The sequence below is a fragment of the Thalassophryne amazonica genome, chromosome 4 (genome assembly GCF_902500255.1).
Source record: "Thalassophryne amazonica chromosome 4, fThaAma1.1, whole genome shotgun sequence".
Taxonomy (NCBI): domain Eukaryota; kingdom Metazoa; phylum Chordata; class Actinopteri; order Batrachoidiformes; family Batrachoididae; genus Thalassophryne; species Thalassophryne amazonica.
Genome location: NC_047106.1, coordinates 97,272,594 through 97,289,880, shown reverse-complemented (window position 1 = coordinate 97,289,880; position 17,287 = coordinate 97,272,594). Strand labels below are relative to the sequence as shown.

At 45.8% G+C, this 17,287-nt stretch overlaps 1 protein-coding gene across 1 annotated transcript in view; it reads left to right on the top strand.

Moving 5' to 3' along the window:
• ppm1lb (protein phosphatase, Mg2+/Mn2+ dependent, 1Lb) overlaps positions 1–17,287 on the top strand; it is a 252,099-nt gene that overhangs the window by 219,279 nt on the left and 15,533 nt on the right. The window contains exon 3 of the mRNA XM_034168299.1: positions 13,609–13,770. Coding sequence (XP_034024190.1) covers positions 13,609–13,770 — 162 coding nt within the window. The remainder of the gene's footprint in view (positions 1–13,608; positions 13,771–17,287) is intronic.

Genomic DNA, 17,287 nt, shown 5'->3' with positions numbered 1-17,287 from the left:
TGTCGGACCTGGTACTGCTGGCGAGGAACAAAAGAACAATTAAATGTGGGTGCGTCTGCACCCAGGAATCCGCACGGCAGGAAAACTACCTCCACCACTCGTTGGAAAAGGAGTCAGCTAAACAACTCACAAAAGTCACAAAAGATCACTGTTAACCAGTCAGCTGAGCACGTTACCTTCCAGGTAGAACGATATCTCGGCAAAGAGGTGGAGGCGTCGTCCTGCTGATATTCCCCTGCTGATCAGATGATGGGTAACAGCTGTTGCAGGTGATGCGTGACAGCTGTCACCCTGGCTGCTCCTGTGAGGCGACTGTGCCCTCTCGTGCCTGAAGCCCGCACTTCAGGCAGGGCGCCCTCTGGTGGTGGGCCAGCAGTACCTCCTCTTCTGGCGGCCCACACAACAGGACCCCCCCCTCAACTCGACCAGGCTTGTTCGGGTGGCGGCGGTAGAAATCGGCCAGGAGGGCCGGGTCCAGGACGAAGCTCCTCTTCACCCAGGAGCGTTCTTCGGGGCCGTACCCCTCCCAGTCCACCAAATACTGGAAGCCCCGGCCCATCCTACGGACATCCAAAAGCCGGCGTACAGTCCAAGCCGGCTCGCCATCGATGATCCGGGCAGGAGGTGGTGCCGGACCCGGAGTACAGAGGGGTGAGGTGTGATGTGGTTTTATTCGGGACACATGAAACACAGGATGGATCCGCAGTGAGGCCGGAAGCTGAAGCCTCACTGCGGCTGGACTGATGACCTTAAGGATCTTAAATGGGCCGATGTAACGGTCCTGTAGCTTGGGGGAGTCCACCTTGAGGGGAATGTCCTTTGTGGATAACCACACCTCCTGCCCTGGCCGATACGCAGGGGCCGGGGCCCGCCGACGGTCTGCATGGGCTTTTGCCCTCGTCCGGGCCTTTAGCAAAGCAGAACGGGCGGCACGCCACACCCGACGGCACTTCCGTAGGTGGGCCTGGACCGAGGGCACACCGACCTCTCCCTCAACCACCGGAAACAACGGGGGCTGATACCCCAGACATACCTCAAAAGGGGAGAGGCCGGTGGCTGAAGACACCTGGCTGTTATGAGCATACTCGATCCAGGCCAAATGGGTACTCCAGGCCGCCGGGTGCGCGGCAGTCACGCAGCGCAAAGCCTGTTCCACCTCCTGGTTTACCCGTTCTGCTTGCCCGTTGGTCTGAGGGTGGTACCCGGACGAGAGACTCACCGTGGTCCCCAGTTCCCGGCAGAAGCTCCTCCAGACTTGCGAGGAGAACTGGGAACCGCGATCGGAGACGATGTCTGTTGGAATCCCATGCAGCCGGACGACGTGGTGGACCAGGAGGTCCGCTGTCTCCTGGGCTGTTGGGAGCTTCGGGAGGGCCACGAAGTGGGCCGCCTTGGAGAATCGGTCCACTATCGTGAGGATGGTGGTGTTACCCTGGGACGGCGGGAGGCCAGTGACAAAATCCAGGCCGATGTGGGACCAGGGGCGATGAGGCACAGGCAGCGGCTGGAGTAAACCTGATGCCCTGCGATGGTCAGCCTTGCCCCTGGCGCAGGTGGTGCAGGCCTGGATATAATCCCGGACGTCGGCCTCTAGGGACGCCCACCAGAAGCGCTGCCGGACAACTGCCACGGTTCTTCGCACCCCTGGATGACAGGAGAGCTTGGAGCCGTGACAGAAGTCCAGGACTGCAGCCCTAGCTTCTGGTGGGACGTAAAGTTTGTTCTTCGGCCCAGTTCCGGGGTCCGGGCTTCGTGCCAGGGCCTCCCGGACGGTTCTCTCTACGTCCCAGGTGAGGGTGGCCACGATAGTGGACTCCGGGATGATGGGTTCCGGTGGATCCGACAACTCCGCTTTGACTTCATCTTCATGTACCCGGGACAAGGCATCCGATCTCTGGTTTTTGGTCCCGGGACGGTAGGTGATCCGGAAGTCAAAACGGCCGAAGAACAGTGACCAGCGGGCTTGCCTGGGGTTCAGCCGCTTGGCGGTCCTGATATACTCCAGGTTCCGGTGGTCAGTGAAAACCGTGAATGGCACGGACGTTCCCTCCAACAGATGTCTCCACTCTTCAAGAGCCTCTTTCACCGCAAGGAGTTCTCGATTGCCGACGTCATAGTTCCGTTCGGCCGGGGTCAACCTGCGGGAAAAATAGGCACACGGGTGGAGGACCTTATCGGTCTTCCCGCTCTGGGAAAGCACAGCTCCTATCCCTGAGTCCGAGGCGTCCACTTCAACCACAAACTGGCGACTAGGATCGGGCTGCACCAGAACGGGTGCAGACGAGAAGCGCCGTTTCAACTCCTTGAACGCGGCATCGCAACGATCCGACCAGGTGAAGGGGACTTTTGGTGAGGTCAGGGCTGTCAAGGGGCTAACTACCTGACTGTAGCCCTTAATGAACCTCCTGTAGAAATTTGCAAAGCCGAGGAACTGTTGCAGCTTCCTACGGCTAGTGGGTTGGGGCCAGTCTCTCACCGCCGCAACCTTGGCCGGATCAGGAGCGACGGAGTTGGGGGAGATGATAAACCCCAGGAAGGACAAAGATGTGCGGTGAAACTCACACTTCTCGCCCTTCACAAACAGCCGGTTCTCCAACAACCGCTGCAGGACCTGACGTACATGCCGGACATGAGTCTCAGGATCCGGAGAAAAGATGAGTATATCGTCTAGATATACGAAGACGAATCGGTGCAGGAAATCCCGCAAGACATCATTAACTAATGCTTGGAACGTCGCGGGGGCGTTTGTGAGGCCGAACGGCATGACCAGGTACTCAAAGTGACCTAATGGGGTGTTGAATGCCGTCTTCCATTCATCTCCCTTCCGGATCCGAACCAGGTGATACGCATTTCTAAGATCCAGCTTAGTAAAGATTTTGGCTCCATGCAGGGGGGTGAACACGGAATCTAATAATGGCAACGGGTATCGGTTGCGAACCGTAATCTCATTCAGCCCCCTGTAATCAATACATGGACGAAGTCCGCCATCTTTCTTGCCCACAAAAAAGAAACCTGCCCCCATCGGGGAGGTGGAGTTCCGGATCAGCCCGGCAGCTAATGAGTCCCGGATGTAGGTCTCCATTGATTCGCGCTCAGGTCGTGAGAGGTTGTACAGCCTGCTGGACGGGAACTCAGCGCCTGGAACCAAATCAATGGCACAATCGTACGGACGGTGCGGGGGAAGGGTGAGTGCCAGATCCTTGCTGAAGACGTCAGCAAGATCGTGGTACTCAACCGGCACTGCCGTCAGATTGGGAGGGACTTTGACCTCCTCCTTAGCCTGGGAACCGGGAGGAACCGAGGATCCTAAACACACCCGATGGCAGGTTTCGCTCCACTGAACCACCACCCCAGACGGCCAATCGATCCGGGGATTGTGCTTTAACATCCATGGGATGCCCAAAATCACGTGGGAGGTAGAAGGAGTTACAAAAAACTCAATCTCCTCCCGGTGGTTTCCAGACACCACCAGAGTTACTGGTTGTGTCTTGTGTGTGAGTAAAGGGAGGAGGGTGCCATCTAGTGCACGCACCTGCAATGGCGAAGGAAGCGCCACCAGAGGGAGCCCTACCTCCTTTGCCCATCCGCTGTCTAGCAGATTCCCTTCTGACCCCGTGTCCACCAGTGCTCGGGCTTGAAGGGTTAAATCCCCGCTCAGGATTGTGACTGGGAGTCAATCAATCAATCAATCAACTTTTTTCTTATATAGCGCCAAATCACAACAAACAGTTGCCCCAAGGCGCTCCACATTGCAAGGCAAGGCCATACAATAATTATGAAAAACCCCAACGGTCAAAACGACCCCCTATGAGCAAGCACTTGGCCACAGTGGGAAGGAAAAACTCCCTTTTAACAGGAAGACACCTCCAGCAGAACCAGGCTCAGGGAGGGGCAGTCTTCTGCTGAGACTGGTTGGGGCTGAGGGAAAGAACCAGGAAAAAGAGATCGATCACTAATGATTAAATGCAGAGTGATGCATACGGAGCAAAAAGAGAAAGAAACAGTGCATCATGGGAACCCCCCCACAGTCTACGTCTAAAGCAACATAACCAAGGGATGGTCCAGGGTCACCCGATCCAGCCCTAACTATAAGCCTTAGCGAAAAGGAAAGTTTTAAGCCCAATCTTAAAAGTAGAGAGGGTATCTGTCTCCCTGATCTGAATTGGGAGCTGGTTCCACAGGAGAGGAGCCTGAAAGCTGAAGGCTCTGCCTCCCATTCTACTCTTACAAACCCTAGGAACTACAAGTAAGCCCGCAGTCTGAGAGCGAAGCGCTCTAATGGGGTAATATGGTACTATGAGGTCCCTAAGATAAGATGGGACCTGATTATTCAAAACCTTATAAGTAAGAAGAAGAATTTTAAATTCTATTCTAGCATTAACAGGAAGCCAATGAAGAGAGGCCAACACGGGTGAGATATGCTCTCTCCTGCTAGTCCCCGTCAGTACTCTAGCTGCAGCATTCTGAACCAACTGAAGGCTTTTTAGGGAACTTTTAGGACAACCTGATAATAATGAATTACAATAGTCCAGCCTAGAGGAAATAAATGCATGAATTAGTTTTTCAGCATCACTCTGAGACAAGACCTTTCTGATTTTAGAGATATTGCGTAAATGCAAAAAGGCAGTCCTACATATTTGTTTAATATGCGCTTTGAATGACATATCCTGATCAAAAATAACTCCAAGATTTCTCACAGTATTACCAGAGATCAGGGAAATGCCATCCAGAGTAACTATCTGGTTAGACACCATGCTTCTAAGATTTGTGGGGCCAAGTACAATAACTTCAGTTTTATCTGAGTTTAAAAGCAGGAAATTAGAGGTCATCCATGTCTTTATGTCTGTAAGACAATCCTGCAGTTTAGCTAATTGGTGTGTATCCTCTGGCTTCATGGATAGATAAAGCTGGGTATCATCTGCGTAACAATGAAAATTTAAGCAATACCGTCTAATAATACTGCCCAAGGGAAGCATGTATAAAGTGAATAAAATTGGTCCTAGCACAGAACCTTGTGGAACTCCATAATTAACTTTAGTCTGTGAAGAAGATTCCCCATTTACATGAACAAACTGTAATCTATTAGACAAATATGATTCAAACCACCGCAGCGCAGTGCCTTTAATACCTATGACATGCTCTAATCTCTGTAATAAAATTTTATGGTCAACAGTGTCAAAAGCAGCACTGAGGTCCAACAGAACAAGCACAGAGATAAGTCCACTGTCCGAAGCCATAAGAAGATCATTTGTAACCTTCACTAATGCTGTTTCTGTACTATGATGAATTCTAAAACCTGACTGAAACTCTTCAAATAGACCATTCCTCTGCAGGTGATCAGTTAGCTGTTTTACAACTACCCTCTCAAGAATCTTTGAGAGAAAAGGAAGGTTGGAGATTGGCCTATAATTAGCTAAGATAGCTGGGTCAAGTGATGGCTTTTTAAGTAATGGTTTAATTACTGCCACCTTAAAGGCCTGTGGTACATAACCAACTAACAAAGATAGATTGATCATATTTAAGATTGAAGCATTAAATAATGGTAGGACTTCCTTGAGCAGCCTGGCAGGAATGGGGTCTAATAAGCATGTTGATGGTTTGGATGAAGTAACTAATGAAAATAACTCAGACAGAACAATCGGAGAGAAAGAGTCTAACCAAATACCGGCATCACTGAAAGCAGCCAAAGATAACGATACATCTTTGGGATGGTTATGAGTAATTTTTTCTCTAATAGTCAAAATTTTGTTAGCAAAGAAAGTCATGAAGTCATTACTAGTTAAAGTTAATGGAATACTCAGCTCAATAGAGCTCTGACTCTTTGTCAGCCTGGCTACAGTGCTGAAAAGAAACCTGGGGTTGTTCTTATTTTCTTCAATTAGTGATGAGTAGAAAGATGTCCTAGCTTCACGAAGGGCTTTCTTATAGAGCAACAAACTCTTTTTCCAGGCTAAGTGAAGATCTTCTAAATTAGTGAGACGCCATTTCCTCTCCAACTTACGGGTTATCTGCTTTAAACTACGAGTTTGTGAGTTATACCACGGAGTCAGACACTTCTGATTTAAAGCTCTCTTTTTCAGAGGAGCTACAGCATCCAAAGTTGTCTTCAATGAGGATGTAAAACTATTGACAAGATACTCTAACTCCCTTACAGAGTTTAGGTAGCTACTCTGCTCTGTGTTGGTATATGACATTAGAGAACATAAAGAAGGAATCATATCCTTAAACCTAGTTACAGCGCTTTCTGAAAGACTTCTAGTGTAATGAAACTTATTCCCCACTGCAGGGTAGTCCATCAGGGTAAATGTAAATGTTATTAAAAAATGATCAGACAAAAGGGAGTTTTCAGAGAATACTGTTAAGTCTTCTATTTCCATACCATAATTCAGAACAAGATCTAAAATATGATTAAAGTGGTGGGTGGACTCATTTACTTTTTGAGCAAAGCCGATAGAGTCTAATAATAGATTAAATGCAGTGTTGAGGCTGTCATTCTCAGCATCTGTGTGGATGTTAAAATCGCCCACTATAATTATCTTATCTGAGCTAAGCACTAAGTCAGACAAAAGGTCTGAAAATTCACAGAGAAACTCACAGTAACGACCAGGTGGACGATAGATAATAACAAATAAAACTGGTTTTTTGGACTTCCAATTTGGATGGACAAGACTAAGAGACAAGCTTTCAAATGAATTAAAGCTCTGTCTAGGTTTTTGATTAATTAATAAGCTGGAATGGAAGATTGCTGCTAATCCTCCGCCCCGGCCCGTGCTACGAGCATTCTGACAGTTAGTGTGACTCGGGGGTGTTGACTCATTTAAACTAACATATTCATCCTGCTGTAACCAAGTTTCTGTTAGGCAGAATAAATCAATACGTTGATCAATTATTATATCATTTACCAACAGGGACTTAGAAGAAAGAGACCTAATGTTTAATAGACCACATTTAACTGTTTTAGTCTGTGGTGCAATTGAAGGTGCTATATTATTTTTTCTTTTTGAATTTTTATGCTTAAATAGATTTTTGCTAGTTATTGGTGGTCTGGGAGCAGGCACCGTCTCTACGGGGATGGGGTAATAAGGGGATGGTAGGGGGAGAGAAGCTGCAGAGAGGTGTATAAGACCACAGCTCTGCCTCCTGGTCCCAACGCTAGACAGTCACAGTTTGGAGGATCCCAAAAAATTGGCCAGATTTCTAGAAATGAGAGCTGCTCCCTCTAAAGTGGGATGGATGCCGTCTCTCCTAACAAGACCAGGTTTTCCCCAGAAGCTTTGCCAATTATCAATGAAGCCCACCTCATTTTTTGGACACCACTCAGACAGCCAGCAATTCAAGGAGAACATGCGGCTAAACATGTCACTCCCGGTCTGATTGGGGAGGGGCCCAGAGAAAACAACAGAGTCCGACATTGTTTTTGCAAAGTTACACACCGATTCAATGTTAATTTTAGTGACCTCCGATTGGCGTAACCGAGTGTCATTACTGCCGACGTGAATTACAATCTTACCAAATTTACGCTTAGCCTTAGCCAGCAATTTCAAATGTCCTTCGATGTCGCCTGCTCTGGCCCCCGGAAGACAATTGACTATGGTTGCTGGTGTCGCTAACTTCACATTTCTCAAAACAGAGTCGCCAATAACCAGAGTTTGATCCTCGGCGAGTGTGTCGTCGAGTGGGGAAAAACGGTTAGAGATGTGAACGGGTTGACGGTGTACACGGGGCTTCTGTTTAGGGCTACGCTTCCTCCTCACAGTCACCCAGTCAGCCTGCCTTCCCGACTGCACGGGGTCTGCCAGGGGGGAACTAACGGCGGCTAAGCTACCTTGGTCCGCACCGACTACAGGGGCCTGGCTAGCTGTAGAATTTTCCACGGTGCGGAGCCGAGCCTCCAATTCGCCCAGCCTGGCCTCCAAAGCTACGAATAAGCTGCACTTATTACAAGTACCGTTACTGCTAAAAGAGGCCGAGGAATAACTAAACATTTCACACCCAGAGCAGAAAAGTACGGGAGAGACAGGAGAAGCCGCCATGCTAAAACGGCTAAGAGCTAGTAGCTACGCTAAGCTAGCGGATTCCCAAACAGGGAATCCGACACTAGACAGGCTGTGGAGCAGCACAGGTAACGCACGACAACAGTGCTAAAATAAAATAAAAATCCACTAGACAGGCTGTGGAGCAGCACAGGTAACGCACGACAACAGTGCTAAAATAAAATAAAAATCCACTAGACAGGCTGTGGAGCAGCACAGGCAACGCACAACAGTGCTAAAACAAAATAAAAATCCACTAGACAGGCTGTGGAGCAGCACAGGTAACGCACGACAACAGTGCTAAAAAAAATAAAATAAAAATCAAAATCCACTGGACAGGCTGTGGAGCAGCACAGAAAACGCACGACAACGGTGCCAAAACAAAACAAAAACCACTAGACAGGCTGTGGAGCAGCACAGGTAACGCACGACAACAGTGCTAAAAAATAAAATAAAAATCCACTGGACAGGCTGTGGAGCAGCACAGGTAACGCACGACAACAGTGCTAAAAAATAAAAAATCCACTGGACAGGCTGTGGAGCAGCACAGGTAACGCACGACAACAGTGCTAAAAAAAATAAAATAAAAATCCACTGGACAGGCTGTGGAGCAGCACAGGTAACACACGACAACAGTGGTAAAAAATAAAATAGAAATCCACTGGACAGGCTGTGGAGCAGCACAGATAACACACGACAATTCGTGTGGCAATTTGTGTGTGTCTCACTTGAATGTCTTGACCCCCCCTTAGCCCAGTCTCTAAGGGCGAGTGTTGACGTCTTGGCTGTTTGGGGCAGTCTCTCTGTGTGTGCTCTGTTGAGCTGCAGAGAAAACACTCTCCACGGATCAGCCTCCCCATTTTGGCCCTGTGCGTCTCCCTAACAACGTCAACAGGGGGAGCTGTTGCCCCACAAAGCGCTGCAGCTGTGGAGCGTGGGGAGGGCGGCCCCTTTTCGAACCCGGAAGGGAGAGGGGCGGCGCGTATCCGGTCACGTCCTTCGCCTCGCTCCCGACGGCGTTCCTCTAACCGATTGTCTAATCGTATAACGAGATCAATAAGCCCGTCCAAATCCCGCGGTTCGTCCTTAGCCACCAGGTGCTCCTTCAGGACCAACGATAGTCCGTTTACGAAGGCGGCGCGGAGGGCAGTGCTATTCCAGCCAGACCTCGCAGCCGCGATGCGGAAGTCGACTGCATAAGCAGCTGCGCTCCGGCGCCCCTGTCTCATTGACAGCAGCACGGCTGAAGTGGTCTCTCCTCTATTTGGGTGATCGAACACTGTTCTGAACTCCCTCACCAACCCATCATATGTCAGAAGGAGCCGTGAATTTTGCTCCCAGAGCGCTGTAGCCCAAGCGCGTGCCTTGCCGCGAAGCAGATTAATCACATAAGCTATCTTACTAGCATCAGTCGCGTACATGACGGGACGTTGTGCGAAGACGAGCGAACACTGCATAAGAAAGTCCGCGCATGTCTCCACACAACCCCCGTACGGTTCTGGAGGGCTTATGTATGCTTCAGGGGAAGGTGGGAGGGGTCGTTGAACGACCTGTGGAATGTCACTATTGCGCACAGGATCGACAGGAGGGGGAGCCGCAGCAGCGCCCTGAGGGCGCGCTTCCACCTGCGCGGCGAGAGCCTCCACCCTGCGGTTAAGGAGGACGTTCTGCTCGGTCATCAGATCCAGCCGAGCCGTAAAAGCGGTGAGGATTCGCTGCAACTCACCGATCATTCCTCCTGCAGACGTCTGTGCGCCCTGCTCTTCCATTGGCCGTTCAACGGCCGGTCGATGCCCCTCGGGGTCCATGACGTTGGCCGAGATATCCTGTTGGGAAAGTGTAGGTACACGGACCCACAACAGGGGGCGCAAATGAACAGACAATGGATGAGGTCAAATAACAACACTTTACTGTTGTGAATGGGCACAACAAATACAATCAGATTACAACAATAGACAAAAGCCAAATCACAAAAGGTGTCGTGTGGGCAGGCTCGAAGATAGGAGACGTCTGTCCAAAGCAGAACCGGAACCACACGATTTCCTCCGCCACCAGACCCCGGGAATACTGGAGCCGCCAAGTCCCGAACTCCCAGGTGGCCACTGCCTTCGTGTGTCGGACCTGGTACTGCTGGCGAGGAACAAAAGAACAATTAAATGTGGGTGCGTCTGCACCCAGGAATCCGCACGGCAGGAACACTACCTCCACCACTCGTTGGAAAAGGAGTCAGCTAAACAACTCACAAAAGTCACAAAAGATCACTGTTAACCAGTCAGCTGAGCACGTTACCTTCCAGGTAGAACGATATCTCGGCAAAGAGGTGGAGGCGTCGTCCTGCTGATATTCCCCTGCTGATCAGATGATGGGTAACAGCTGTTGCAGGTGGTGACAGCTGTCACCCTGGCTGCTCCTGTGAGGCGACTGCGCCCTCTTGTGCCTGAAGCCCGCACTTCAGGCAGGGCGCCCTCTGGTGGTGGGCCAGCAGTACCTCCTCTTCTGGCGGCCCACACAACATGAGGAACGAATGAGAGGAAACTGGAGTCAACGTCTATGACTGAACTGTAAGAAACCGCCTAAAGGAAATGGGATTTACATACAGAAAAGCTAAACGAAAGCCATCATTAACACCTAAACAGAATAAACAAGGTTACAATGGGCTAAGGAAAAGCAATCGTGGACTGTGGATGACTGGATGAAAGTGATATTCAGTGATGAATCTCAAATCTGCATTGGGCAAGGTGATGATGCTGGAACTTTTGTTTGGTGCCGTTCCAATGAGATTTATAAAGATGATTGCCTGAAGAGAACATGTAAATTTCCACAGTCATTGATGATATGGGGCTGCATGTCAGGTAAAGGCACTGGGGAGATGGCTGTCATTACATCATCAATAAATGCACAAGTTTAAGTTGATATTTTGGACAATTGAAAGGATGTTTGGGGATGATGAAATCATTTTTCAAGATGATAATGCATCTTGCCATAGAGCAAAAACTGTGAAAACGTTCCTTGCAAAAAGACACATAGGATCAATGTCATGGCATAGGGTCAATGTCAACGAGCAGATCTGATTTGATGCAGGTTTTAGTTTGGGGGATGGAAATTTACAGGTGATTCCATAATTTATTCCTCAGAATTGAGTGATTCCATATTTTTTTCCTCTGCTTGGTCTAAAAAAGTAACCGTTACTGACTGTCACAATCTTTTTTTCTTGATTTCTTATAGTGTTTCTTAAAGCCAGAAAGTTGCCATTTGAAATGACTTTAGTTTTGTGTCATGTCTGTGATCTGCTTTTTTTCCACAAAATTAAACAACTGAATGAACATCCTCCGAGGCCGGTGATTCCATAATTTTTGCTAGGGGTTGTAGTATTTTGTATGTAAGTAGGTATGTGTAGGTGTATATTTATGTTTGTGTATATATATATATATATATATATATATATATATATATATATATATATATATATATATATATATATATATATATTGATATATTGATATATTGATATCGGTTTAGGTGTGTAGGAATCTATGTGTATATGTGGCAAAGGGTATTACTGGTTGTGGGGAAGAAGGGGTAGGGAAAAATAAGCTGTTGCTTCACCCTACCCCTTTTCGGACATGTTGGGTACACAGTATGAACTTTTTTGTTGTTGTCTTCACTGATCTATCTTGTAATTGTTGTTGTATCAAATGTTCAAAATAAACAGTTTTCATTCATTCATTCAAGTTTTGTTGGGTAAAATAAGAGTAGACTCCTCTGTAGCAGGCTAAAAACTTTAGTCGGCTAATGCGAAACTATAGCCGACTAAGCTCTTTGTGCAACTACTAATGTCAGAAGATTAGTCGACCAAGTGAGTTTAGTTGACTAAACAAGATTAGACTGCTTTATGAAGCTGGCCCTGATCACAAACGTTGAGTAATATATGAGATTTTAAATCAATGTTTTAATAAATTTCAAAAAACAAAATATGCGCCATGCAGTGCAGTGCAGCAGAGTCACCCACTGAGCATATTTGTAAAGTAAAATCACTCACCACTTCCAGCAGGATGTCTTGTGTCTTCAATAATTCCTAAATATATAAAGTCCTTCAGTGATTAAAACTCTAATATCAATATCACAAAAAATGTCTATTTGCTCCATTAATGTTTTTTTTAATTGCTCCTCTGATCCTGAAAAAAAAATCCATGTATTTTTCCACAACATTTTTGTTGTGTAAGATTTCATTTCATCTGTAAGATGAAATATAAATAAAGTATTTTCATATCTGTGGGAACGTTCTTTTGGATTTTATGAGCATTTACTGATGTGTTTTAGCAAGAATCCCACAAAAACAGGCACTGCACTGGCTGCAGACTCTCACCAGGAGAGAGACACACACCGAGGATCCACTGTGAGTGAAAGATTGTCGAGAGTGACAATGGAAACTCCAGCTGAGAAGTTGTAGCTTCAAGAAGAGGTCAAACAAAGTCTCAGACATGTTGCAGAGTTATTATTAGAAATATGAGAAAAGTAGATGTCATGCACCAGTGTGTTCCTGGACCCAAGAGGGTTAACTCATTGTGGGTCCAGATTATGCCCCCATCAAATAAACGTAGTTTCACAATTTTAAAGGTCAGAGTCAAAGGTAAAACGTATGCTTATAAGCCCAATGTGGGCGTGTCAATATTTTTTATGGCTTTTGAAATATCTTGAGTGACAAAAGTAATAAAATACTTTAAAATAAAAAACCCTCTGTGGCCTTCATCCATTTGTTTGGTCATTCCAGATGTGGATCTTCACCAGAGTGTCATGGAGTCTTCCTGATTTAATAAATGATAGTTCTGCCATGTTTCAAAAAAGTGCCTTCATAACTTAAGCAGAAACAGAACCGTCATGGTGGATTTGATGAGGCAGCGCTTCACAGGGGGAGATTGTTTTGTTCCCTTCTGCATATCAGCAAAAGCCCTGACAGACAAATTTACACTTAGTCAACATAACACCAGCATGTGGAACTTTAAGAGGGCATCTCAAAACTTAGCTTGTGGTTCCTGTAGTTTAACCAGCTTTGTTTTAGTCTTTCCACTGCCTCCTGGGGTATTTTTATACTTAAAGCTGTCATCTTCATGTCCTTTCTTGAGTAATCCACTGCTCCCAGTCTTAGGGTGGTCCACTAGGACCCCCTACTTTCTCCTCTATTTCTCTCGTCTCTTTTTCCCGATCTCCAGTTTTGTGTTTGCTCTTTGTGAACAGATGAACAAACAGGACTTTGGATCTCACACAATAGACCTCAGTCCAGACTTTGGTCTGTGTGTCTGGGAAGCTAAACAAAGAAGGAAGGGGAGAGAACTAAAAGCATTTCAGAGACTGCTCTGGGAAAGATGTTCCTGAAGTCATTTTCAAAGCATTTGCTGTCAGCTACGTGTGTGTGTGTGTGTGTGTGTGTGTGTGTGTGTGTGTGTGTGTGTGTGTGTGTGTGTGTGTGTGTGTGGCATCCAAAAGTCTGGGTCATTGTGATCACTTTATCTCCCTCCTGCTCCACCTCTTTTTTCCTGTCTGCTCCCCTCCGGCTCCCCACTCTCCCACGTTTCAGGTACAACATGCCTGGTGGCCCTTCTGGCCGATAAGGAGCTGACGGTGGCCAATGTGGGAGACTCGCGGGGAGTTCTTTGCGATAAAGACGGAAACGCCATTCCTCTGTCGCATGACCACAAACCATACCAGCTGAAAGAACGCAAGAGGATCAAGAACGCTGGTGAGTGATGGCTGCAGCCCAGAAGGCTTCCTCAGCTGATTTCAGAGCAGCAGAATGAGGCTTTAGTTGAGCTATAATGAAAAGCAGTTGTGCAGTCTCACTGCTCAACCTTCACTACAATTTTGAGTGAGTGAAACTGCATCTGATTTCAGATTGTTGTCATGACACCATGACATTTCCCATAATCTTTCTTATTTGTCTTCAGGTTGACGTCAAGTCCTGGTTTTAAGGTAGCAAATGTAAATGTAATGTGCACAGTCTTTAAGGTGTATTTAATAATAAAATATATAATAATAATAATTCCCTCCTGTGCTATCTGCTCATTCTCTGGAGGAGAGATGAGTCAGTGTTCCCAGCACCCACAGCAGCTCTTTATCGCCATCTAATGGTGTATTTGGGTGCTGCTAATATTTTTCTCCTGTTGGGCATTGTTGGTGAGGTTATCTTAAATCTTAAAGCTTTTTTCAAACATTAATATTCTTATTTTTGAAACACTCTGATATTATTAAAAACTTCATCCTGCTCTCTAATGGTGCATGATGCAGGCCGTTATGTAGGTTGTGTGTGATTAAAAACTAACCCCACAGGCCCTCCTGTGGAGCTGATTGTCTGATTAGATGTGGAGCACCATGCGACATGATTATGCATATTAATTAGGAAAACTTGTTGTTCTGGAAAGTGGGCTCACTCCAGGATGTTTCAAGTGTCAGATTGTAATGAGGTATAGCTCAGCGGTTACATGGAGAAAAATAAAGTATATCTAGTCAAGTATGAAAACACAAATGTTTGCTCACATTTGTATGCAAAAGTTTTGGCAAGATACCCAGTTTATTTTTAAACATCAAGAAGTTCTGGTTTCTTTATGCATTTCACATGATCAAAATTACATAAAATATACAAATTATAAAACACAAAATAATGACTTGTATGCACTTGCAAACAACATTTAATATAACACAACTAAATCATAATTTTTACAACCACTTGACTTCATAAAACTGGAGGGATGACTATAAGAAATGTTTCAAGTCACTCAGTATCCCTTAAAGTACATTTAAATCAAGTCAAGTCTGGGAACATGCTGCGCTATGCCACATCCGAGACACCACAGAACCGCCTTGGATGGTCCTCGATGGCAACCACCCAAGCAGAAAACCAGTCCATTTCCACATCTCTAAAATAACCATCTATCTGCTCCAGCAAGGTGAAATGTGGGCATTCCCTTGGTCTTCTCCAGTCACTAGGGTCCTCAACACTCAGGCACCTGCGTGCTGGATCACGCACAGAGAAACGGGCCACATGGCCAAAATGTTGGAGCTGACGCTTCCTCACAGTGAAACATAATCCTCATCCTAGTCTTTCTTAGTTACCATTCGTTTAATACAAAGTCATTCCAGCAGTATCCAAGGATCTTCTGAAGCAGCCCATTCTCACTTTTTTTTTTTTCCGTCCTCTTGTCACGAAATGAGTCAAATTTATGTGACAGGGTTTTTTTTTTTACTCACTATTACTAATCCTACTCCTACCCCCAACCCTAACCATAACCACCCCCCCCCGCTTCACTTTTAATTTCATGCAGCCATCACAGGATGAATTAGAATGAATTTGTGCTGTCGTGATGAAAATGAGGCGCTTTTCATCACAACATCATGAATCAATAGGTTAATATCTATTTCGTGCTGCTGAATCACGACTTGCCGTGAGACTGCGTTGTCTGAAGAGAGTCATTACCTTAGGTCACTGGCCACCGTCCAAGTCTCAGAACCAGACATTAAGACAGGAAGCACCAGGGGCCTCATGACGTGGATTTCCTACTGAAACTTGGCGCACACCAAAACCCAGAAACTGCTGTAAGCACAGAAATATTCAAATGTATCAAAGTGTGCGTAGGCATGGATCCATTTCCATTTTTTTCTTTTTTCCTGTTGTCTGCTGTGTGTGTATGTGCACATATGTGTTCAGTCTCCCCCGCACCTGATTTCACTCACTGTGTGAAAGCATGAGCTTTAATATGATATTAATTTATTGCGAAGGAACGCAAAAACTGTTGCGTAGGAATGCAAAAGTATTGCGAGGGAACACAATAATCTGGGCCAAAAAAAATTAACCACCATGTCCCCAGGCGGACTCCGTACATTTGCAAATAAAAAGTCAAGTTGTAATTAAATAACGGTCTGATATAACCGGTGTCAAAATAAATATACAAAGAGTTTAATGCTGTTGTTCATGTGAAGCCTGATCAGAGCCTCTCAAATACATTTCTTCTGTCATGAATGCGCTGAGGGTACCCATAATGCACCTCTCGACACAGAATGTCCACAGTAAAACCTTCAAAATTAGTGCATTACTTTAAAGCTAAAACATATATCTGATATTTTCACTTTATAAAACTTCAGACGTGACGTTAATTTAAATAACTTGTCCAAAAATTAGTTTGGTTAAAATTCTAATCATAAGTTAAAACGGTATGCCTCTGGATGACTTGGGTGATATTGCCAGCGTATCAGTATGGGCTCAAAAGAAATGAGGTTTTTTTTTTTTTTTTTTTTTTTTTTCTGTGACCAGTTCTCCTTTGCCTGCAGAAGATAGAGCAGTTTCTTCTGGAACCAGTTCTTCTCTGTTTGCAAAGAATAGAACTGTGCATCTACTACAAAACATTTAACAGATAAGTACTCAACTGATTTTAGACTTAATAAATGTTTGTAACTGTTAAACTTTGTTTATTATGCCTGCAAAAATATGTTAGTGGTCTAAAAATTATCAGACCAAAACTTACCGGAAGATAATTGGTCCGATGATGGTTTTCAAAGTTATCTGAAAAGCTAATCCAATAATGAAAACATTATCTTCGATAATTAGCGGTTAGCGGATTAGCAGAACTGTGCCCACCACTGCCCATTATCACCTTGTTTCTTTTTAAAGAAACTTAATGAAGGGCAGCGAAGCCCAAATGAAACAAGAAATCTGGACTTTTGTTGGCATTGTTTAACCTTCGTGCAGCTTCGTTCCTGTAGCTGGCACTTTGTCAGGATTTTTAAACTGGCGAAAAATTTGAACAAATGCCACCGAAAACCTCAATTCATCCGTATTTAATTTTGCTGTTGTTCTTGACGGTTTCTTATCGTTTGCTTAGTTTTTGTAACATTAGCGTTTAGTTTGACTACATTCGACCAGCTGAATGTTTTCATACAGTGCAGGAGCCGGTTTGTGAGCACTCCTGCTGCTGCTGTGTTCATGTACCATTGGAAACTACAGGGAAAACTCAGCCTGTTTGCTTGGATTTTTTTTTTATCTGGGTGGGGGGTCAGCTTCACTGGGCTCAGGAACCGTATATAGGCCAGAATTAATCTTTTGTGTCGATACAATGAATTTTTTACCAAAAATAAAATGAAAACCATGCTCCTGCCACAAGCAATTGCTGAATTTGAAATAACAAAAAAGTCGTGTAATTTCCAACGGTACTTGAGCACAGCAGTGCAGCAGCGATTGCCCCCTGCCTGCACTTATTATTTTTTAT